General features: G+C 38.4%; 5 protein-coding genes and 1 long non-coding RNA gene across 11 annotated transcripts; 3 read left to right on the forward strand and 3 right to left on the reverse strand.

Moving 5' to 3' along the window:
- Positions 1-55: 55 nt before the first annotated feature.
- Positions 56-8,617, reverse strand: AT5G16280 (Tetratricopeptide repeat (TPR)-like superfamily protein). Of its 2 annotated transcripts, none has more exons than NM_001343445.1 (28): positions 8,106-8,617; positions 7,920-8,014; positions 7,553-7,652; positions 7,287-7,391; positions 7,012-7,165; positions 6,765-6,885; positions 6,599-6,658; positions 6,393-6,473; positions 6,199-6,293; positions 5,965-6,115; positions 5,623-5,706; positions 5,340-5,459; positions 5,145-5,273; positions 4,964-5,061; positions 4,750-4,873; positions 4,497-4,604; positions 4,126-4,267; positions 3,544-3,654; positions 3,390-3,444; positions 3,220-3,295; positions 2,589-2,774; positions 2,400-2,510; positions 2,027-2,185; positions 1,783-1,938; positions 1,434-1,667; positions 1,164-1,334; positions 893-1,005; positions 56-813 (listed from the first exon to the last, which is right to left on the reverse strand). In NM_001343445.1, exons 1-28 carry the CDS (start codon positions 8,266-8,268, stop codon positions 300-302), a joined length of 3,816 nt encoding a protein of 1,271 aa, NP_001318572.1. In that variant the 5' UTR covers positions 8,269-8,617; the 3' UTR covers positions 56-299. The 2 variants fall into 2 exon arrangements, with proteins under 2 accessions (NP_001318572.1, NP_197132.2); NM_121633.5 differs by having other exon boundaries at positions 3,390-3,447.
- A 1,135-nt stretch (positions 8,618-9,752) lies between these two features.
- AT5G16285 (F-box family protein) lies at positions 9,753-10,025 on the reverse strand (the record flags this gene model as incomplete). The annotated part of the gene is made up of 1 exon (NM_147864.1): positions 9,753-10,025. One exon carries the CDS (start codon positions 10,023-10,025, stop codon positions 9,753-9,755), a length of 273 nt encoding a protein of 90 aa, NP_680169.1.
- Positions 10,026-10,672: 647 nt separating this feature from the next.
- Positions 10,673-14,707, forward strand: VAT1 (VALINE-TOLERANT 1). 2 transcript variants are annotated; one of them, NM_121634.4, is made up of 13 exons: positions 10,673-11,014; positions 11,485-11,698; positions 11,828-11,911; positions 12,280-12,348; positions 12,430-12,513; positions 12,952-13,104; positions 13,192-13,272; positions 13,383-13,487; positions 13,587-13,709; positions 13,800-13,952; positions 14,062-14,127; positions 14,227-14,318; positions 14,416-14,707. In NM_121634.4, exons 1-12 carry the CDS (start codon positions 10,797-10,799, stop codon positions 14,308-14,310), a joined length of 1,434 nt encoding a protein of 477 aa, NP_197133.1. In that variant the 5' UTR covers positions 10,673-10,796; the 3' UTR covers positions 14,311-14,318; positions 14,416-14,707. The 2 variants fall into 2 exon arrangements, with proteins under 2 accessions (NP_197133.1, NP_850829.1); NM_180498.3 differs by having other exon boundaries at positions 10,686-11,014; positions 14,401-14,668.
- Positions 14,708-14,817: 110 nt separating this feature from the next.
- AT5G16300 (Vps51/Vps67 family (components of vesicular transport) protein) lies at positions 14,818-19,355 on the forward strand (the record flags this gene model as incomplete). Of its 4 annotated transcripts, none has more annotated exons than NM_121635.4 (6): positions 14,818-17,273; positions 17,558-17,749; positions 17,967-18,247; positions 18,360-18,539; positions 18,702-18,870; positions 18,957-19,355. In NM_121635.4, the coding sequence occupies 6 exons, from the start codon at positions 15,042-15,044 to the stop codon at positions 19,107-19,109; spliced, it is 3,207 nt and encodes a 1,068-aa protein (NP_197134.1). In that variant the 3' UTR covers positions 19,110-19,355. The 4 variants fall into 4 exon arrangements, with proteins under 4 accessions (NP_197134.1, NP_001190320.1, NP_974788.1 ...); NM_001203391.1 differs by having other exon boundaries at positions 14,897-17,273; positions 18,360-18,446; positions 18,957-19,147; NM_203059.2 differs by having other exon boundaries at positions 15,042-17,273; positions 18,702-18,768; positions 18,957-19,336.
- Positions 19,314-21,208, reverse strand: UCH1 (Peptidase C12, ubiquitin carboxyl-terminal hydrolase 1). The gene is made up of 4 exons (NM_121636.3): positions 21,046-21,208; positions 20,551-20,644; positions 20,359-20,461; positions 19,314-20,278 (listed from the first exon to the last, which is right to left on the reverse strand). Exons 1-4 carry the CDS (start codon positions 21,074-21,076, stop codon positions 19,502-19,504), a joined length of 1,005 nt encoding a protein of 334 aa, NP_197135.1. The 5' UTR covers positions 21,077-21,208; the 3' UTR covers positions 19,314-19,501.
- On the forward strand, positions 20,622-20,949 carry AT5G02525. The gene has a single exon (NR_142607.1). It is a non-coding gene; the product is annotated as an other RNA (long non-coding RNA).
- Positions 21,209-21,339: the final 131 nt, after the last annotated feature.

A 21,339-nucleotide genomic window follows, 5' to 3' on the forward strand; every position in this document is an offset into this window, starting at 1 on the left:
TAAACGAAAGAAATTAACTCAGCTATTAAAATATAAAGTATAAAACTTGAAAATAGGCCAGAATATCTTTTTATTCCACAAAAGATTCAAATTTTTTAAGAATGAAAAATTAATCTTTTTCGGTTAGAAGCATTTCTTGACAACAACTTACTACAATCAAAATTTGAAACTTCAGACGTAAAGCATACAGAAACCATCAAAATGAATTCACAGAGGACAATGACTGACACATCATAATAGAACAATTCTCATGTTTAACAATGGAGACACACCCAACCATTAGAGAGAACTATAAAAGCTCACTCAGACTGAAGAACAGTAAGGTAATAAGGATAACCTTGGCATGTCCCTGATGATGTTGCACTTTCATGCTCAGATAGCTCCCAGTTAAGTTCATATGAAGACAGATCGTAGATACCTGGAGAGAAAACTGATATCTGCAGCGGTATTTCGGTTGTGGATAATGGCTGGATTTGGATCTTTGTGGAACTTAAACCTGACCATATGAAAGGAGGTGAGCTTTCCATGGAAGATGGCGGTTTTCCCAGACGGCTTCCCATCACATCTGAAGTTAGTTTCATTTCCTCTGTGATGGTTGGCACGTAGCGCCACCCGGATTGGTTTCCAGAGGAAGAAGTAGTTGCTGCTGCGTCTGGTAGAAAATCATTCGTGTTGATGGTCACAGATGATATTCCATCAGATGTGTTTCTGATTACCATCTTTAGTTTTATTTCACACAAGGAGGTCGAAAAGTCGTGGTGTATGGTTTGGGGACCGTCTAGTGACCACGAGATCGGGCTCGAGCTTCTGATACTGTAATTGAACAACAACGGGATTAGAAGTGGACAATAGGTTTGCAATCTGCAGAAAGATATCTTTGCGGGTACTTTACCTGTTATGACATGAATGGTGAGACAAAATCTTTGGTAAATCGGGAACTGCTGATGGACTGCTGCTTTTCGCCAGGCGAGAGATTAGGATGAAGTCAACAGTATTTGGACTTACCTGTTTCATCAAAGAAATTTGAGTTCACCACAGTTCCGATGATAAGTTACCAGGGAAGTGATACTGTGTTTAAGAGAGTAATACATATTTCCAAAAAAAATCTCACGCACATAAGACATACATAAGATTTATGACCCTGAAAGAGGATATTCGCTTACCTGAACCGAGGGTCCCTGACATGACCTTTCACTTTCATGGAAGCTTGCTAAAGGTGAGCTAACGATATCGAAAAGCTTTTCATCGTCATCCTGAGTATACAATTTTACATCAGTTTGGCTGGGAGGAAGGGACGTGGTTTCCTCGTCTTCAGTCCCGGATTTTCTGCAATCCTGAAAGTTTGAGCAAAATTCTAATTTCAGACTTCAAAAAGGGAAAGACCAAACTAGCTACTAGAAATGCATTTATTGAACTTTCTAAGTTCCAACGACCTTTATCATGAAGAAACAAGATAAAGCTTGCCCAGCGAGTAGAAATTTGGAAGGTAAGATTGTATCAACAGGCTGAAGCAATGAGATACCCCACCGGCACCCAACTGTTGACAACTGGTGAATTTGGAAACAATCTGACTTCGCACGGTTCACGATATCCATACGCACAAGAAATTCTTGCAATCTTGATGGAGATGGGGTGACTTTGAACGAGGTCTGTAGAGACGGTAAAACCTAGATGAAAGAGTACGACGTAGAAATGGTTAAGACTTGTTAGCCAATGCAAATCTGCCTATACCATAGTCAAATTCTTAACAAAAAAAACAAATGCAGCCAAAAAATTCATCACCTGCAAATTATAATGCATCCTTAGGGTGCGGTATTTCATGCTTGATACATTTTCCATTTCATAGTATATCGTAAAATACAAAGATATTGTTCCTGGGATGGCAGCTCGAAGCCAAAGAGGCCACCTTAATGATCTGTCTCCTTGCAGTGATACATCCTGAAAGAGATCACCATTCAAAACCATGTTAGAATACCCTAACATGCACATTCGTCTTTGAGGCTTGAAGAAAACGTTTGCCACAGACCTTTGGAAATGCAAATACACTACTTGTTCTATTACTTTCACGCTGAACAATATTATGTTCATCGCCCTTCTTTAAGCAATCTGGAAATTCGGTTGTCAGCTCTTCTTCATGATTTCCAGGACTTACAAATCTTGGATGGCTAATCTTCATTTTAAGATTCTACGAGGACAGACAGACTTTGTTAGCACAAGAATAACTCGGTTTATCGCATCACATTATCAGGTCATCAAGCAAAAATCACTATGATAAACCAGACCAAACCAAACCAAACTCATAGACAAGTAACATCCACACAATAGTAGAACAGAATGAATTAACTGGCAATACGGTAGAGAACATGAATGATAAGGGTTGATCAGAAAAAGAAAACTACCTTTGTTGGGGATTCTGACTTATTTCTTAACTCTAAAACAAGATAACGTAAATCTCCAGCATACAATTTCTCAGGCAGATGATCAATTGAACCCTCAAGCCTGGGTAGACTCTGCACAATCAAAATTTCTAAACATAAGAGGTCGCAACAAATCATTAAAAAATTAAACCATAGAGGAAAGCTTTGCACCTTGATGACTAAAAATTTCAAGGCATCAGTGGGTGTAAGTTTGTTTTTCCTTCTTCCTCTCGCAGTTTTTGCCTTGACAGACACAGATTGGAAGTAATGCACACCTACGATGGAACCAGACAACTCCCACCTTACACCGACAATTTTGAGGATACCTTCTTCACTGGGGGTAACAGTGAGTCTCACCTAGAAGAAAAAAATCAAAACAATAAGTAAGACGTAACAAACAATTACAAGCTACATTTTTTTTTTGTCGACAATTACAAGCTACACAAAACCTCAGAACTTCACAAAGGAGATACAGGGATCAAGGAAATTCAACAGTGTCTTTAATTAAGGTTAGTAGCAATGAGGATAGACTACTTGGCAATCAATACAGTACGACTTGTTCAATAGTTTCTTCGCACAATTGACCAAACAATTTATTTCATAATTGTCTTCTGAAATGAAAACACATGCAATTCAAAATCCTGATTAAGCAGAGTAAAGACCAACAACTACAAGTGAAAACCTCAAGACTTTAAAAAAACATGTTTATCTATATACACAAGATGAAAAAATTTCAGGTAGACGAAGATTTTAAATATTAAAACAGATAAATCAATCTAAGTATCTAATTTAGCAGACTTACCAATTTTTTCTCGCCTCCACCTAATGTGAAGTCCACTTCAGACAAAGTGAAAGAAGAAAAACCAGAGGTTGTAACCCTGTGGTATTGTTGACATAAATGGCACATCTTAATCATTTAAATTTAGGTCAACAAATTTGACTGAAACCTGATTGAGGAGATTAGCTGCTTACTGATTATGTTCTGTGGAAATCTCAGGACTCAAGCTTGAGCCACTTGGCTCATTATCTACTTTACAAAGTCCAATGTGGAGATAAAATCAGATATACAAACTGAAGAATGTAAACAAATTTATAAAGTAAACATCAAATAACAGAAACAGCTTACCTAATTTTAGGTCGTCAGAATTTGCGGTAAGTTCACAGATAAGAGACACACTTGTTATGGAAGTAGAGATTAGCAATGGATTCCTAAACTCCAGATCCAATTTCACCGACTCTGAAAACAGTGAAGACCAAGTAAGAATCCAAAATTACAAACATTTCCAGACATGCTACACCAGAATATCATGTCCTCAACAATATGGAAATGTATTGCCAAAAATAATCCCTTCCTTGGAAAAAGCACACGTGATAACATTTACAGATACTATGATATCACAAACGAAGAAACATGATACTCCTTCTCTCTCACTCTTCCGTATCTCCTCCATGCAAAGTATCAAAGTAAGTAGTTTCTAAGATATTCATTTTCAAGGGTCAAATCAAAATCATATATCAAATTGAAATATCCTGCTGCTGGCACCATAAGGCAAAACAGATTTTGGACATAACTGTGCCTATTTTAGCTGGACTAGATTGCATTATTTTAAATTTCAGACTTCAAGTATAAGTTATATGAGGACAACTGTAAATAATATTGCGTGTGATTCAGGTAAACAGTAAATGCAGCTAACAACAACCTGCATACCTCCAGCGACACAAACATTTGATTCCTTGTATTTCTTTGGCAGAAGCTTTGACTGTAATTCCAGCCAGTTTGACTTGCCAGAATTTAATGATGGGATGATATCATCCTCCAGTGATTGCCAGATGCTCTCTTCTACAAGAGCCTGACCATATGAAATATGAGTCATAGTGGTACTAAGAAGATGCAAAAGCACCATCAATGAAAAAGAAACAATTGAATGATGCACAAAGATTATTTATTTGCAAGTAATCCAAATATCTTAACCATATATACTGATGTCAATTATGTTGTTCACAATGGAGTATACATCCTAGGAAGATTATGATGGGTAGCAATATGTACATACTCCAAAGAATGAATATGAAACTTACAGAAGCTTGAGATGCATAAGTGCGATGGTCTTCATATATAACTTGAAGAGACGACATATTAAGAATTGGTAGTTGAAGTCCCACCACCTCATGCTTCATTCCAGTTTTCTTCAAAATGAATATGAAAATAAAAACGATTTTTTTTATGAACAAAGAACAAAGAATTGAGACCAGAGGTAACTATTGGAAGCACTATATATTTTTCTTAGCAGCTTCAGTGGAGCGTGTAAAACCGCAAGTATAGGCTAGGCACCTTAACAATGTCGAAAAAGTCCCTGAGAAAAATCTCTTGGGTTGCCTTGGATTGGTAGCCACAGTCCAATACTTTGAGCATGTTTCTAACTGCAACATCATGCATCCCAACAATTGCATACCACCTGAACAGATAAAATTATAGCAAGTTTTAGACCACAAATTTCTAAACTTCACATCTTATGAGACTTAAAGTGACCATATCCAAAACTTACTGTCCAATATGAAAATATAAATGATCTTTGATATGGCTCCATGTAGTTGATTTATAAACAGAGATTGCACTTTTGTATGTACGAATTGCATGGTTAACCTGGAAAAAAGGCAAACAATATGTGTTCTAAAGAATGCAACGCATGTACAAAGCTTGAGCTCTTCCAGCAAAGTGACATGTACCTGATTACAGTTTTTATAGTGGTCTCCTGAGAGAACTAGATGAAATCCATACTTGTGTAACATCGCTGGCTTGGTTAACATGAAACAGTAAGAAGCTTGCTCCAACATGACTGCAGCGTGCAAGGGTTCCTGCAAATGAGTAAAAGTTAGCAACTGTATAAAATGTGTATGGTCTGAAGGCATATAAAGAAGCACCTCTCCACATATGCGGAAGTAAACCGAAGCAGCTTCTTTGTGCTGATCTCTAGCCTTTAGCATCTCTGCCCACCAAAGCCCACATCTCGTAGCATTTTGGAAGCCAGACTTCCCAAGTTTCTGCATGAGATTTTGAAAGCATGGTTCACCGCATCACTTACTTACGTTAAACAATTAGTATTTCAGTTTCATACTTTGCTTATTATAAACACCAATTCAAGTAATTGATGGTCATTCACTAAAAGAACTGTTATCAATTAAAGAGTGGGTTATAAAGATATACCATATAAGTGCTGAATGCATTTTCCATGCACTCAGAATCCTTTTTTGGCTGGTCTGAGATGAAATATGCAAGTCCCCTCATTTCCTTCCAAACATGCATGAAAAGATGAGTAGTCCGCCCAAATCTTAGCAAAACAAAACAATGGCCCATCGATGATGAACTATTGAAGCAACCACAGGACATAAAGTGAAGAATAATGAAAAATAAACACCAAAAAGCAGTTTTGGTAATATGGCAAGCCTATACTATACGTAAGTTTCTAAATACAAGACGAATATCATATTAAATATAATGCCACAGGAACACCTCAACATTAACATAAATACAAAGATGTGTATCTACCTGAACACCAGCATAGTGTTTCCAAGCTTTATCGATATTATAGTCTGTATATATTAACCGATAGCTTGACAATGCAAGTTCATAATCATGCAACATGAAGGCGTAGTCACCCAAAATTCTAATTTGAGATTCGGTCGAGCTATATGTATACCTTCAAAAGTGGAAGCAAAGTCAGTAGAGCTTATAAATATGTCAAGGTAATCATAAAAGGAGCAGGAGTTCAAGAAAGCATACATAGAACCTTTGGTGGCATCCGGATTATCGTCTTTTCCTTTTCTCCACAAAAAGTTTTTAAATTGATTTTTAAGACCTTTCCTTGTTGCAGAAATCTAGTGACACAACAAAATGCAAACTAAACGATAAGATAAGAGAACAACAAAAGCCTAAGTAAAACACACAGATGACTTGTTAGAGTATCTAAAGCTAACCTGTTGATTAAGTTCTCGAACTTTCTGCTCCATGTAAGGAATTATATGCCTTGAAGCAAACTCTTGCATCAGATCTTTGATCTGCTCCAAATATGCCAGGAAACGAAATATGATAGGTTAAAACATTCAAAACTGTTGAAAGGTATAAATCTAATCAGTAAGAGAATGTTACTCCAGAGCTAGCAGCCAGAAGCCTTTTAAAATACCTCCACAATATCATCACCAGTGAGAGCACATCCAAGTTTGTCGGCCGAAACACTTGATTTCTTTTAAGAAAAATTGATGATCAAGATAATGAACTTACAAAATTGACATGGATTGATGTATGAGACTTGAAATTATGTTGTATAAAAGTTCTGATGAGTGACTTACAAATGAAGCCCAGGGATTAGCCTGATGTTCCACGTTCCCCTCTTTAGATGAATTAGTGCAAAGTAAGTTGCATTCATTATTTCCAAATTGACTTCTCATCTCTGACAGAACTTTAGACGTTCTACAGAAGAAATATCATCTAGTCAACTATAACATTACATTTGACACCCATAAACTTATGACGAAAATCATATCATAAACTTATGATGAAAATCATATCATATAAGAGGGAATAAGGAACAACTACCTCTCTGTTGTTGCATCTTGATTGTCATGCACCAACAAGTAATGCTTCAAAATGTTTGGGTCCATTGTACCATCAGTAGGTAATCTATTGGAGTTGAAAAGATCTACAAATTTTTTTATAGGTTCTTCATCTTTTGATGAAACGACCAATAGACCTGAAAGCACATTTCGAATTATTTGGAACTCAACAGAAAACTCTATGAGACATCATAGATCAGAAAACCTAGTTTAAAGACCTGAAAACAACGATTTTCTAAAATCCATTTAATATCTTACATGCCACAGGATGATCGAAAGCTTCGTGGTCTGAAAACGACAATGTACGTATAAGTTCTTTATTGTAATACCGAAACCATGAGGGTGCAATTTCAGACTCTGGATCTGCAGGGAGCGAAAATACGACAGCATTAGAAAAGCAACAAGTTAGAGAATTCGGCTTCTCAATTATTTAAAAATTGTTAGTGCACGATGTTAAAGAGTTTAAAAAACTTATAAAGGCATTTTCCGCTAATCACAGAAACAAATTTGGAGTAGTGACTTACTAGAGAGTATATCAGTAATTTGAGGAGGGTCAGATTTCAAATCCTGAAAATCCTTCTCCCCAGCTTGAGTAATAACACGTTCTAGCCGTTGCTTAGCAACCTAGCCATAAGTAAATACAATCAAATTTGAGCTCAACACCAAAGATGCAGAATGGAGGAGCCTCAGGCCGTCCTCCACCACAACATAAACAAGTATACCCCTAAAACCAAATCCATCTTCTTTCACTTTACGTTATTCGTAAAAGCAGGTAATGATTTCAATATGTTCAATTAAAGGTGATTCACACTGTTGCTGGGTAATAACTGGTTATCAAGTACCTTAACTATTCAAACGTTAATATATTCAACCGAAGCAACTCTTACATACCTCTACGTTTGGTTGCTTTATATCGGAGGCATAAAACAATCTTAATGTAAACTTCTTTAGCCGATACAGCTGATCGCTCGATGTCCGAACAGGCACTGCACCGCAAAATTCACAATTGGAATCCTCAAATTAGACGTTTCGGATAGTAAACGCGGAACACAATCAACATCAAATCAAGGAATTCACCATCGATGTTACTAAAGTTGCAGAATGGCTTGAGCGTTTCCACAAAGGATAAGCCATTCCTGAGGAAAGTATCTTCAACAAGAGGCGTACATAGAACCATGACCACTGGACTAATTTCCTCCAATAGCATTTTCCCAAGCGAAGAGTTCACCGGCTCCACCATTCTTCCGTTCGCTTAACTAGTCTCTCAAACCTCTTCACTGTGTATCTAATCCGATTTCAGGTCGGATAGATTTTGGAGGCGGTGCGATTCAATAACCTAGATCTCCACCTTTTTAAGCCAATCGGAGCTACGACGCCGTCGTCGGCAGCTGCCGGACTTGATGTAGGTAGGAATGAAGATATCGGTAAATGATGGAGTATGTAGAATGGAGAAAGCAGTCAGTACGGCGTATTAACCGGAGAATGATCGGATGATCGTAATCGGGATCGAGATCGACGTAGAGGGAGAGATGTAGGCAAAGTTCGATTGGAGATTTGGAGGAGAGTCGACGAGCAACATGAAAAAAAAAAAAAAAAAAAAAAAAAACAATTTCCATCTATTTAAGTTATGTATTTGGCCCTATATTTAGGTAAAATTACAATATTTTCCAAATAGTTTAAAAATGTGCTCAATGAGCTTCAGTGATCGATATGGAAACCTAAAGTCATAATCACACCAGAAAATTCAAGACATTTTGGTCATAAAGGGAAGCAAGGAAGGAAAAAACGGCCATCTTCCAACGTAGTGAGGTAAACTAAAAGCATAATAGCAAGTAATCAAGGTAACACCAGAACCACATCTTGAAACTTGGAGAAACAAATATAGTTGATGGAAGAAGCAAAGGTTACATTATGCATTGGCACTAATCAAATTTGAATAGAGATTAAACTCGGGAAATAACAAACAGGATATATATCCAATGGATTTAGCCGCCGAGAAAGCAACATCATCTGGTTTGGTTTCGGGGTCATGTGTAAACAGTCTTGGACATAGCACACGATCATAAAACAACAACTTCTTCTTCAACTTGCTAGTGGCACGACAACGTACCTTAGGGTATTAGGCATATCAACATTTACTACCATATATATAGAATATATTTTGTCCCATGTCTGCCTGAATTGAACGACCATATCACTTGGGTGGGCCACTTCATCTCGGATACGCACAAGCGGTTGTCAAGATTGCACATGACGATCTCCTGAGGATCGGAATTGAGAAAGGGAGCTTTAGAGATGACTTGATAAGCTTCGGTGTGAAGATCAAAAGATGTAACTTTGGTTTCTTGGCACTCAGTGCACCAACGAAGCGACCCATCTACAAAGAGGGGACCAAGGAAATCAACAACACGATAAGGAGCAGCTGGAGTGACATACCTCCAAGCGTTGGTGCTAAGGTCAAAAACTTCGCAGGTGGTAGCGGTTTCTTCTATGCCTATTTCTGTAGAGTTGTATAGCCAAACGGGCTTGTATGTTGCCGCGAATATGCCTTTGCCAAATCCAAGCCTAAAGAGTCCGAGTTTAAGTATGTACAAAACTTCTCATATGTCGATCATGATTTGTTGATATTCGCAAAGAGGAAGAGGACGATACCATCTAGTTGTGGGGTTGACCACAAAACCCGGTTCTTTGGGATGGTAGAGACAAACGAGACCGTCACAGCTATTATATGATCAATGTAGTAGGGTTCCTTGTCCTTCTGCTCCCAAGGAGTAGGGATCCCACGTGCGGGGAGTCGTCATTATATACGGTCACCATGAGAACAACTGGATCTCCTGATTGCTGACGATGCGTCAAGTGTTTTCCTTGGAAGAATTGGGATTCAATTGTTGATTTCCATTGCTTCGATACAGCCTTGAATCGAGGCAGAGAATTCACCGCAAGTCTCTCCAGGATTCGCTCTACTACATCATGTTGCAGCAGCGATTCAATCCTCATGCAACGTTATTCTTGTCTAGTCGTCTCAGTACGTACGTATATATAGTAGCAATTGATGAATAGATAATAGAGTCTTATTTATAAAAACAAGTACTCGCAGACAAATCCGGTTTTGTACTCAACCCTTCCTCGAGGAAAATCTATCTTCGTATTCCCTCTTTCTTTCTCCACACGACACACGACAAAGATCTTCCTTCTCCTAACTAAACATAGAAACATCTTCAAACCCTATCTCTGAATAAGTCTTATTTAAGTGAATACACATCTTTTTGGTATGTTTTGTTTACTTTTTTGAGATTTTGAGTTATTTTCTAAACATTTCTACATTTGAAATATTACTTTATTATTAAAACATAGAAAACGTCTAACCGGTCGGACCAGGATGAACCATGATTCATGACCCGAACTCACACCCGGTTTTGATAAAAGTTTTAAAAGAGACTACTAGACGACAAAAACAAAAACAAAGACTAGTAAATAAATTAAAAAATGACCCGAACACACAGCCGGTTCAAAGTCCGGTTATTAAATCATTGATTAAAAAATTAAAAAACAAAGACTACTAGATGACAAAAACAAAGACCAGTAAAAAACGTTTTAAATATTTTTGCTGTAAAGTGTAAACTACATAAATTGTCTTTACGCAACACACCTCCACTCGCGCAGCCCAACCAAAAAAAAAGGTGCCCTGATTGTTTACTCACCCAAAGTTTCTCTCTTTCTCTCTTCTCCTTCTGCTGTTTTCCGCCTCACACCATTACTCTCCCAGAAATGGCGGCGACGACGACTGCTACTTCATTATTCTCATCTCGTCTTCACTTCCAGAATCAGAATCAAGGTTATGGGTTTCCGGCGAAAACCCCCAACTCCCTGCAAGTAAATCAGATCATCGACGGGAGGAAGATGAGGAATGCCACTGTTCTCTCAGCTGCTTCCACTGATAAAGCCATCACCACTGCTCAATCTGTAGCTCCGACGGCTTGTGATAGGTGCGTTTCTGTTACAAGTGAAAAACGAAAGCTTTGCTAATTTCGTCAATGTGGGGTGAGAAAAAGAAGAAGAACACTTTTGTTTCCTCTAATTCGAACTGGGTTCTTCTTCTCTCTCTCGGCCTCGCTTCCAATTTCTGCAATTAATTAGCTTCTTATTGTTTATGATTTGCTCAACAGTGTTTTGTTTATTCAGTTTCTATTGGCATTGCGTGACTAGTAATGTTATAGATACTAAAAATTCAAGCTGTGATTTTAGTACTACTGTAGATCTTCCCTTTTCCAGTATTGGAATCGAATATGTCTGGTCAACATCAAAGAAGATTCTGTTTCCTCTTTTTCTCCACGAATAGTGACTTTGTTCAACTGAATATACTTGTATGAGGATTTGTTTATCTGGTCAACAAGTTATTTCTCGGATTAAGTGTTCTGCGTCTCTCTTACTAAAAATCTCGCCAATTGATTTGCAGAGTAAGGAGGCATACAATCTCGGTGTTTGTGGGCGATGAGAGCGGTATAATAAATAGAATTGCTGGAGTATTTGCTAGAAGGGGATACAATATTGAGTCCCTTGCCGTAGGATTGAATGAAGACAAGGCTCTGTTTACTATAGTTGTTCTTGGAACAGATAAAGTCTTGCAGCAAGTTGTAGAACAGCTTAACAAGCTCGTCAATGTCATCAAGGTTTTTATCTTGTTCTCTATTGAATCTAGTCTTGGCTATAACTTGCTGCTTTGTTTAAGAATTTTTTTGAGCTTATATATACTTTAATGAATCATGACTATTATCTTATACTCATAATGGTTTGTTCAGGTGGAAGATCTCTCCAAGGAGCCCCATGTAGAACGTGAGTTAATGCTCATTAAACTTAACGCTGATCCAAGCACCCGCTCAGAGGTAAAGAATAATTCATCTTGCAAAAATATTGGGTGGATGTTCAAAGTTGTTTTTTCGTTATGCTTGATGCAGTTGCATTAAAAACATCAAGGATATGGATGAAAGGAAGCATTTATTCTTTATGATTAATTGAGTCACAGTACAGAGTCTTTTTTATCTTTCTATGATTAGTCAAGTCGCATTAAAATCTCAAGGATATAGATGAATATAGATGAAAAGAGGTTTTCTTCCTTGTTATTAATGGAGTCACAGCAAATGTTTTTTACTTCTTACGATTGATCAGTTCACATTAAAATCTCAAGGATATAGATTAGATGAAGCTATGTTTTAAAAAAACTGTTTTTTTATGAAGTTTCCATGTACTGCAGATCATGTGGTTGGTGGATATCTTTAGAGCAAAAATCGTGGATACCTCAGAGCAATCTCTAACGATTGAGGTCAGACCTTTTCTTCAGTTTATATGTGCTCAGATCATATGGTCAAAATGGTTCCACTAAGTCTCATTTTTTATTGTGTAGGTAACTGGAGACCCTGGAAAAATGGTTGCACTAACGACAAACTTAGAGAAGTTTGGAATAAAAGAAATTGCGAGAACAGGGAAGGTAATTTTTCACTTTCAACCACTTTTTGCTCCAATCCTTCTTAACTGTCAACAACGTCTGGCTCTAAATGTCTTCAAATTACATCTTCTGTCTTGAAAAAGCTTGTTTGAACGGTTGGACTCACATGTATCATTACTTGTAGCCACTTGGAGCCTCTTTTTTTTTTTTTTTTTTTTTTGGTCTATTATGTCACACATACAGACCCGAGTTCCTTTGGTGAATCTCAGGACACTCTAAATGGCAGAGCACATGAAATTCCCAGTTTAGCTTTAAATACATGTTCACATCTTACATGAAAACTGATTAAATTACTTAATCTCTAATGCGGATTTTATCTTCTTTTCCATGTAGTTAATTTCTGCGTTTCACTGACTATAATGAGTAATTTTAAGAATCAGCTTTTTTAATCCTAACTGTTGTTGTATACTACTACTCTAGATTGCTCTGAGACGGGAAAAGATGGGAGAAACCGCTCCGTTTTGGAGATTTTCAGCGGCATCATATCCACATCTTGTAAAGGAATCATCTCATGAGACTGTTGCAGAGAAAACAAAACTAGCATTGACTGGAAATGGCAATGCATCATCCGGGGTATAGAAATATTAGCTAATTTATTTTCTCCCTGTGTATATCTAAGCACTAGTAGATTGAACGAGATTAACTGATACTTTATTTTAGGGTGACGTTTATCCAGTGGAACCCTATAACGATTTCAAACCGGTCCTTGACGCTCATTGGGGAATGGTCTACGATGAAGATGTAAGACACGTTTCTCGGATACTGCATTCGTTTTATAATTTTCTTTTTGATCCAGTAAATCCTTCGAAATTAGAGGTCAAAGTGAACTAAAACTGTTTACCTTTTTGCAGTCGAGCGGACTTCGGTCCCACACATTATCTTTACTTGTGGCCAACGTTCCCGGAGTTCTCAATCTAATAACTGGAGCTATCTCTAGAAGAGGTTATAACATCCAGGTTATTATGCACACACTTTTGCTTTTAGCTTCACCGATGTGATGCATACTACTCATTTCTCTCAAGAGTATGTGAAAGTTGTTGCTTTTATTGCTCTAGAGTCTAGCTGTTGGTCCTGCTGAGAAAGAGGGCTTATCTCGGATTACAACAGTTATTCCCGGAACTGATGAAAATATAGATAAATTGGTTAGGCAGCTCCAGAAGTTGATTGATCTTCAGGAGGTGAGCTAATGATTCGAAACCGTAGTGTACTTTGGTTTTAATTTTAATTTTATATGTCTAATAACGTTTCCCTTTCATTGGCTTTTCTAGATCCAAAATATAACGCACATGCCATTTGCGGAGCGAGAACTGATGCTCATCAAAGTAGCTGCTGATACTTCTGCAAGGAGAGATGTTTTAGATATTGCTCAAGTTTTCCGTGCTAAAGCCATTGATGTCTCTGATCATACTATCACCCTTGAGGTGCTGATATCATATCTCCCTGAACTTTACAACAAAAAGCTCTCGTAGCTTTCTGATATTTCAAGCTTGAGATGAGATCTAGTAGCTGATGAAATCCGTCGATTTGCAGGTTACAGGGGATCTCAGAAAAATGTCTGCATTACAAACGCAGTTAGAGGCCTATGGAATCTGCGAGGTTAAAAAAAAGTTTCTTGATTTATCTCTAATCTCTTCACAGACACGGTCACTGTTGTGTCTGGCGATTCTTATGGTTTGTGTTTTATGAAAATTGAAGGTGGCTCGGACAGGAAGAGTGGCATTGGTAAGAGAATCTGGAGTGGATTCGACTTATCTTCGTGGATACTCTCTTCCTTTGTAGTTCTAGAGGTTAGTAATCTCTTTTATAATCACAGATGCATCATGCATTGTTGTCGTTTTACATCATCATCATCTGTGTTATATATCAAAGGAAATTCTTGTGCAGAGGACTTGCCGCAAGCTTCAGTGTCGTTCCTGGAAACTAGTCAAAAGGACTGCACGTTGTTTCAGCATCTGTGATTGATTGCTTCCTCACGAGTCATGGCGCTTCGAGTTGTTGTTATAGGAGGAGCTATTTTATGAACTAAAAATAAATAATTATCTTTGTTCCGTTAAATTAGTTTTGCATACTAATCAAATGTAGAACACTGTTACTAGTTTGTCACTTATTTAGTATCAAAGACGTGTATTAGTATATACTCCAATCGATCTTAACTTAACAATTAAGCTCTAACCGGACCGGACTTGGTTAGATCTTAACTTAACAATTAAGCTTTAACCGGACCGGACTTGGTTAGAATCCTTCCTTGCGAACCAAATTAGGGCAAACTTGTAATATTGAGGAAACGTTTAATTCTTTTCGTGTTTCTTCTTCGCAGCAATTGCAGAAACTTAAAAAAAAAAACTCAAAAATTAGATCTTAATTCGAGGATTCTACTTCTGAATCTGAGGAAAAGCTATCCCAGATCCGATCAGATCTGTTTTGTTGATTCTCTTCTTCTTCAGTCAGTGGAAGCTATGATGGATTGCTAAAAGAGAATACAATACGCACGAAGCCACGCTTGAGAAACCATGAGAATGTCATCAGCTTCCGCCGGGGAATACCGGCCTTCCGCCGTAAGTCTCAGCAGTAACGGAGGTGGTCAACGAGATGCTGAGTCTCTTTTTCGCACGAAACCAATGTCGGAGATTCGAATTGTGGAGTCGGCGACTAGGAAGAACATCGAGGATAAGAAAGAGGAGCTTCGGCAACTCGTTGGGACTAGGTACCGTGATCTAATCGACTCAGCTGACTCGATTGTTCACATGAAGTCGCTCTGTGAGTCGATCTCAGCCAATATCTCTTCGATCCACGGTAACATTCGATCGCTTTCTTCTTCTTCTGTAGCGGAAACTCCTAAGCTTGCTAGCCTTAACCCAGTACGAGTCAATGTCTATGGGATCGCTTGTCGTGTTAAGTATCTGGTGGATACGCCTGAGAATATATGGGGATGCCTTGACGAGTCTATGTTTCTAGAGGCTGCGGGGAGGTACATGCGTGCTCAGCATGTGCAGCAGAGACTGATCAAGTTGGAGGGATGTGGTGGTGGTGTAGCAGAGGTGGATCAGAGTAAGCTGTTGGCGAATTTTCCACTATTGGAGCACCAATGGCAGATAGTTGAGAGTTTTAAGGCTCAGATTTCGCAGAGGAGCCATGAGCGGCTTCTAGATCCGGGTTTAGGACTGGGAGCTTATGTGGATGCCTTAACTGCTGTCGCGGTGGTTGATGAGCTTGATCCAGAGCAAGTGCTTGAGTTGTTTCTAGACTCGAGGAAGACTTGGATTCTGCAAAAGTTGAATGCTTGTACTGGTGAGGATGCGGGTGAGGTTGTTTTGGTGTTTTGTGATGTGTTAAGTGTGATTCAGGTTACAGTGGGACAAGTTGGGGAACTCTTCTTGCAAGCCTTGACTGACATGCCTCTATTTTATAAAACAATCTTGAGTACCCCTCCAGCTTCTCAACTGTTTGGTGGAATTCCGAATCCAGAGGAAGAGGTTGAGTTGTGGAAATCCTTCAGAGATAAACTGGAATCCGTTATGCTCATCCTTGATAAAAATGACGTTTCTAAGTCTTGTCTGACTTGGTTGAGGGAATGCGGTGGACAGATTGTTGGTAAGGTTAGTGGGAAGCATTTGATTGAAGCTATAGTTACTGGCGCGGAGCTTGGATCAGCCGAAAAGTTGATAAGGGAGACCATGGATAGCAAAGATGTCTTGAGGGGTAGTTTGGATTGGCTTAAAAGTGTTTTCGGGTCTGAGGTAGAGTTGCCTTGGAATAGAATCCGAGAGCTTGTTCTGGGGGATGATTTGAACCTATGGGATGAAATATTTGAGAAGGCCTTTGTGGAAAGGATGAAATCTATCATTGACTCCAAATTTGAGAATTTGACTAAAGCTGTCAATGTAGCAGATTCGGTACATGCTTATAGTGAGATTACTGGTGAGAAAATCAACTTCCAAGCATACTTAAACAGACCTTCTACAGGTGGTGGTGTCTGGTTCATTGAGCCTAATTCAAAGAAAGTTGGTCTTATTTCCGGAAATAAATCATCACCTGAAGAAAGCGACTTCCAAAGTTGTCTAACTGCGTACTTTGGTCCTGAAGTTAGCCAAATGAGAGATGCAGTTGATAGGCGCTGCCATAGTGTTTTGGAAGACCTCCTAAGCTTCTTCGAGTCAGAAAAGGCAGGTCCAAGGTTAAAGGATCTTGCACCATACGTGCAGAATAAGTGTTATGACAGTGTCTCAGCACTTCTTGCAGATGTAGATAAAGAACTTGAATTTCTATGTGCTGCCGTGAAGAAAGAGAACAAGGACAGTGAAGCAATTCCACCTGCTATAATAATTGAGAAATCACTTTTTATGGGACGCCTTTTGTTTGCATTGCTGAACCACTCAAAACATGTTCCCTTAATTCTCGGTTCTCCAAGATTGTGGTGTAGAGAAACTATGACTGCAGTTTCTGATAAGTTGTCATCCTTGTTGAGGCAGCCAAGATTTAGCTCGAATACTCCAGCCACTGCTGACAGCCCTGGAAAGCAATTGCATACCGATCTTAGAAAGCAGACTTCATTAGCTGTTGCTGCACTACTGGGAGCGGAAGAGAAAACAAGTCCAAAATTTGAAGAGCTTAATAGAACTATGCGAGATCTGTGCATCAAGGCTCATACATTGTGGATAAAGTGGTTATCTGATGAGCTTTCAGCTATTCTCTTGCGTGATCTTAGGAGTGATGATGGATTGTCTGCTACAACTCCTTTAAGGGTAACTAAATATGTTTTTATCCTTTGTCTGTATTTTCTTGTCTTTTATTTCGTTCTGCTTAGTTGTCTCTCCTGCATCGGTTTAGAAAGAGCTGACTAAATCGACAGAGGTAGTTAGTTTGCTTATGTCCTATGTTGAAATTCTTTGTTTTTGGTGAAGATGATTCTGAACTACTCTGATTTTTTGAAGTTATTATGCTATAGTTTATACTTCCTCTTGCATTTCAATAGTCATATGCAAGGTTAATATTGTAGTGTCCTGCTCATCTTTTAAGAATGATATAGGGATGGGAAGAGACAATAGTGAAGCAAGAGCAGGACGAGAGTCAATCTGAGTTGAAGATATCACTTCCATCGTTGCCTTCACTCTATATGATTTCATTTCTCTGTCGGGCATCAGAAGAAATTCATCGAATTGGAGGTCACGTACTGGATAGGTCTATTTTGCAAAAATTTGCTTCAAGCCTGTTGGAGAAGGTGCGTTGTCTCTGGTTACTTCCTTCTTTTCTTTTTTTTTCCATCTACGACAGAGATATTTCTGGCAAGAAAAAGTTTATTTTTCTCTTCAAAATTTTCAGAGCTGTTTGATAATTTTTGTTTCCTATTGATACTTTTTCACTTTCATCAGTAAACATTTCCAAGCTAGTGATTGCCTATAAGAATGATTTTTTCAACCTTCCATTGTACAATGCAGATCACCATTATTTATGAGGATTTCTTATCTGCCAGGGAGGCCAGCGAACCCCAAATTTCAGAGAAAGGAGTTTTACAAATTTTGCTGGATTTGAGATTTGCAGCTGACGTTCTTTCTGGGGGTGATACTAGCACCAATGTGGAGACACCAAAGAGCACAATAAATAGATCGGCTTACAGGCGAAGGCAGGATCAACAGAAAACAAAGTTAGTCAATAGAGGTCGCATTGATGGAGTGACCTCCCAACTAACCCAAAAGTTGGATCCCATAGACTGGCTTACGTAAGAAATCTTATCCCTAATCTTTACCTACGTCATATATTATCTTTTACTATTTTGGCTGCTCTATCGTCTTGTTGTCACTCTGATTCTAGTATTTTGAATATCAAAAAAGGTACGAGCCTTATCTTTGGGAGAACGAAAAGCAGTCGTACCTACGCCATGCTGTACTCTTTGGTTTCTTTGTGCAACTAAACCGAATGTACACAGATACTGCGCAGAAACTATCAATTAATATAGAATCAAATATCATGCCATGTTCCACAGTTCCCCGCTTCAAATACCTTCCCATAAGGTAAGATTTTCTTCTTCTACATCTAACATTGTTTGTATGTTTGTAGCTTTTAAAAAAAATTGGGAAACTAGTTTCTGCTATCAGAAGTCTTCTTTTTGACCTTTTTAAAATTTGGGAAACTAGTTTCTGATATCAGAAGTCTTCGTTTCGGGTCAAATGCAGCGCTCCAGCTCTGTCATCTAGAAGTACAAATAAGGTCTCTATTCCAGTTACATCAAATGATGCTTCGGCAAGAAACTCATGGAAGGCATTTACAAACGGCGAGCAATCTCAAACAAGTGATTTAGAAGAAAATTCCAATTTCGGCGTGGCTTTTAAGTCTTTCATGCAGGTAAAGGTTTAGGCTTTGGTTAATTAATGGCTACAATGTTGTAATCGGGTTTAGTATATTAGACCATGTATAAATTGTTTTTTCAGGAAAGCACATTGAAACTGGGATCAATATTAACTGATGGACAAGTGGGAATATTCAAGGACAGATCAGCAGCCGCTATGTCGACATTTGGCGATATACTACCGGCTCAAGCAGCTGGTTTACTCTCTTCTTTCACAAACACCAGGTCCGAGTGATGATCAACCAGTTTTGAGACTAAACCGTCATTTTCAACCCGAATTTCCTGCCGTCGGTTTATGATTCACACACAAGAAACGAAGAAGCTGATTCATGAACCAAAAACTAGAGATATCTTCATTGCTATACAAGTTTTACAAAAACGAGAGAACAGGTTTTGTAATAGGTTTTGATTTATTGTTTCTTATATGCTTCTTTTATAAGGAACATGTAATTAAGTAAAAAAAAAAGATTTGGTTCAACATAATCCTCAGACCAATTACAATCAAGGATCGCTAAAACATCTGACTTCCATCAAGTTAAAGTTTGGCTACATATAACCACGCCACCACAGTATTCAGATCACTAAAACATCTGATTTCTATCAAGTTAACATCCCGGTAAAGCAGATTTAGGGATGGTGCTTAGCAATGAGAGGTTTCAGCTTCTTCTTGTCAGCAAGAATCTTGAGGAAGTTGAAGAGGAAAGGGACATAGTTGTGTTTCCTTCTCATGTTCTCTTTCTTCCAGTTCTTAGATTTCTCCTCCTCCATTACAATCTTTTGTGAAACAGTCTCTATCCCGATATTGACTTCCGAAAGCTCTCTATCAAGAGCCTCGTAACTGCTTTTCTCAGCGTATTTATCAGCTTGCAAAGCACCTAACTGCTGCAAAACCCTCTCTCGCTTTCTTTGATACTCTTTCAGTTCAGCTACATACATCTCTTTCCTGTTCTTAACTACAGCTAAGAGACTAAACCGAATCTCATTCTGCGAATACCGGTCAATCTGCTCTTGTACCACAGGTTGGACCATTCTGAGCCACTCGATTCCTTCTGGCTCACCCAGACACTGTCCAAGACTAATGGGTCCTTCTTTAAGACCATCGAGCTCATATAAGATACCATCAACAGGTAAGTAGCTGATGTAATGATACACATCATCATCTTCGTCTAGATTTTTCGCAGCAGCTAATTCTTCATCTTCCATGATGGAAGACGGGTCAGGCCTGGCAAATGTGTTGTGAGCTGCACGTATTGCCTCATTGTTGTTGATGGCTAAACCTTTCAGTTCAGGAGGAAATTCTTTGGCGAATTGTTTCAGTTCTGATAGTTCTGAGCCAATATCAATACTCGAAGAGTTCATGAGGACTGATAATATCGCTTGGGTCGCACAAGCATTGTTGATTATCTGCAAGAAACACATAGTTTATAAAAAAGGTAATGATTGGAAAATCCGTGAGTCACAAATCTAATGTGAGAGTAAAAGACCTGGCTTGCAAAGAAGAAATTCGGGTTTGGCTCTGTGATGACAACACGATTCTCCTTTTCTTCTGGACGCCACTTGTAAAGCAATATCAATCCATAGACAGGTCTGCAAATATCAGACAACTCAAGGTAAATTTGACTTTGTTTTTCTTCTGTTTCGAACAATAGAAGATGAAAGAGTAACAAGTAAACTACCTTATTTCATCCAGAGAGTTGAAGTCCAAGGAATACAATTCCTCAACCTGCACACCTTTCACTTGCATTTGTTGTATAATCTCAGTGAAAATACCTAAAAATATAGAATACAGAAAACCAAAAAATATGAAGAAATAACAAACAAGAAAGCGACATTGGTCTTACTCACATATATGGCACAATGGCTATCGAGAGACACTAATCCACTTAGTATAAGACAAACACCATTGTTGATATATAATTTCAAAAAGCATCAATACTTTTATTTTCCAATCCTCACACAGTAAGTATCACCTCTTGTAGATGCAGAGAAGACTATTTTCAACATTTGTTGGCTTCTAATTTGACAAAATCCAAACATAAATCAGATTCTACAGGAAGCCAAGACTATTTTCCAAACATTTTTAGTGCTCCACTATCAAAACCTCGTTACTGACATCATCTCTTTATATATCCAGAAAACAGGAACCCCAAATTGTTAAAGAGAATATATACCAGGATCAGATTCTACAGGAAGCCAAGACATGGTTCAACGATGACTCGCGCCGGTGAAAATGGGTCTGAATTTAGAATTTTCACTCTCAAATTCGCGCTTATCTATCTCCTCCCATCGATTTCATCGTCTTCACGCTAGCTGCAGACTCGAAAGAGAGACTATAGACTGGTGTGGTCTCGATTTTGTCTTAATAGAGGTCGCTCTAAACCGAGTAGAAACGAAATTGAATTCATCCAAACCATTTCAATTTCTATAAATCGAACCAAATCAAGTGAAAAACAATTCGGTTCTGG

The sequence above is a fragment of the Arabidopsis thaliana genome, chromosome 5 (assembly GCF_000001735.4).
Source record: "Arabidopsis thaliana chromosome 5, partial sequence".
Classification (NCBI taxonomy): Eukaryota; Viridiplantae; Streptophyta; class Magnoliopsida; order Brassicales; family Brassicaceae; genus Arabidopsis; species Arabidopsis thaliana.

Bases quoted from the DNA above. Each gene is read 5' to 3' on its own strand.
- VAT1 (NM_121634.4), top strand. From the start codon at position 10,797: ATGGCGGCGACGACGACTGCTACTTCATTATTCTCATCTCGTCTTCAC. The intron at 11,015-11,484 runs GTGCGTTTCTGT...ATTGATTTGCAG, and splicing joins GCTCCGACGGCTTGTGATAG to AGTAAGGAGGCATACAATCT. The intron at 14,128-14,226 runs GTTAAAAAAAAG...TGAAAATTGAAG, and splicing joins AGGCCTATGGAATCTGCGAG to GTGGCTCGGACAGGAAGAGT.
- UCH1 (NM_121636.3), bottom strand. From the start codon at position 21,076: ATGTCTTGGCTTCCTGTAGAATCTGATCCTG. The intron at 20,462-20,550 runs GTAGTTTACTTG...TGATATTTGCAG, and splicing joins AACTCTCTGGATGAAATAAG to ACCTGTCTATGGATTGATAT. The intron at 20,279-20,358 runs GTCTTTTACTCT...TGTTTCTTGCAG, and splicing joins ATTTCTTCTTTGCAAGCCAG to ATAATCAACAATGCTTGTGC.
- AT5G16280 (NM_121633.5), bottom strand. From the start codon at position 8,268: ATGGTGGAGCCGGTGAACTCTTCGCTTGGGAAAATGCTATTGGAGGAA. The intron at 6,659-6,764 runs GTAAGTCACTCA...TTTTCTTAAAAG, and splicing joins CTAATCCCTGGGCTTCATTT to AAATCAAGTGTTTCGGCCGA. The intron at 2,775-3,219 runs GTAAGTCTGCTA...TTTTTCTTCTAG, and splicing joins GTGGAGGCGAGAAAAAATTG to GTGAGACTCACTGTTACCCC.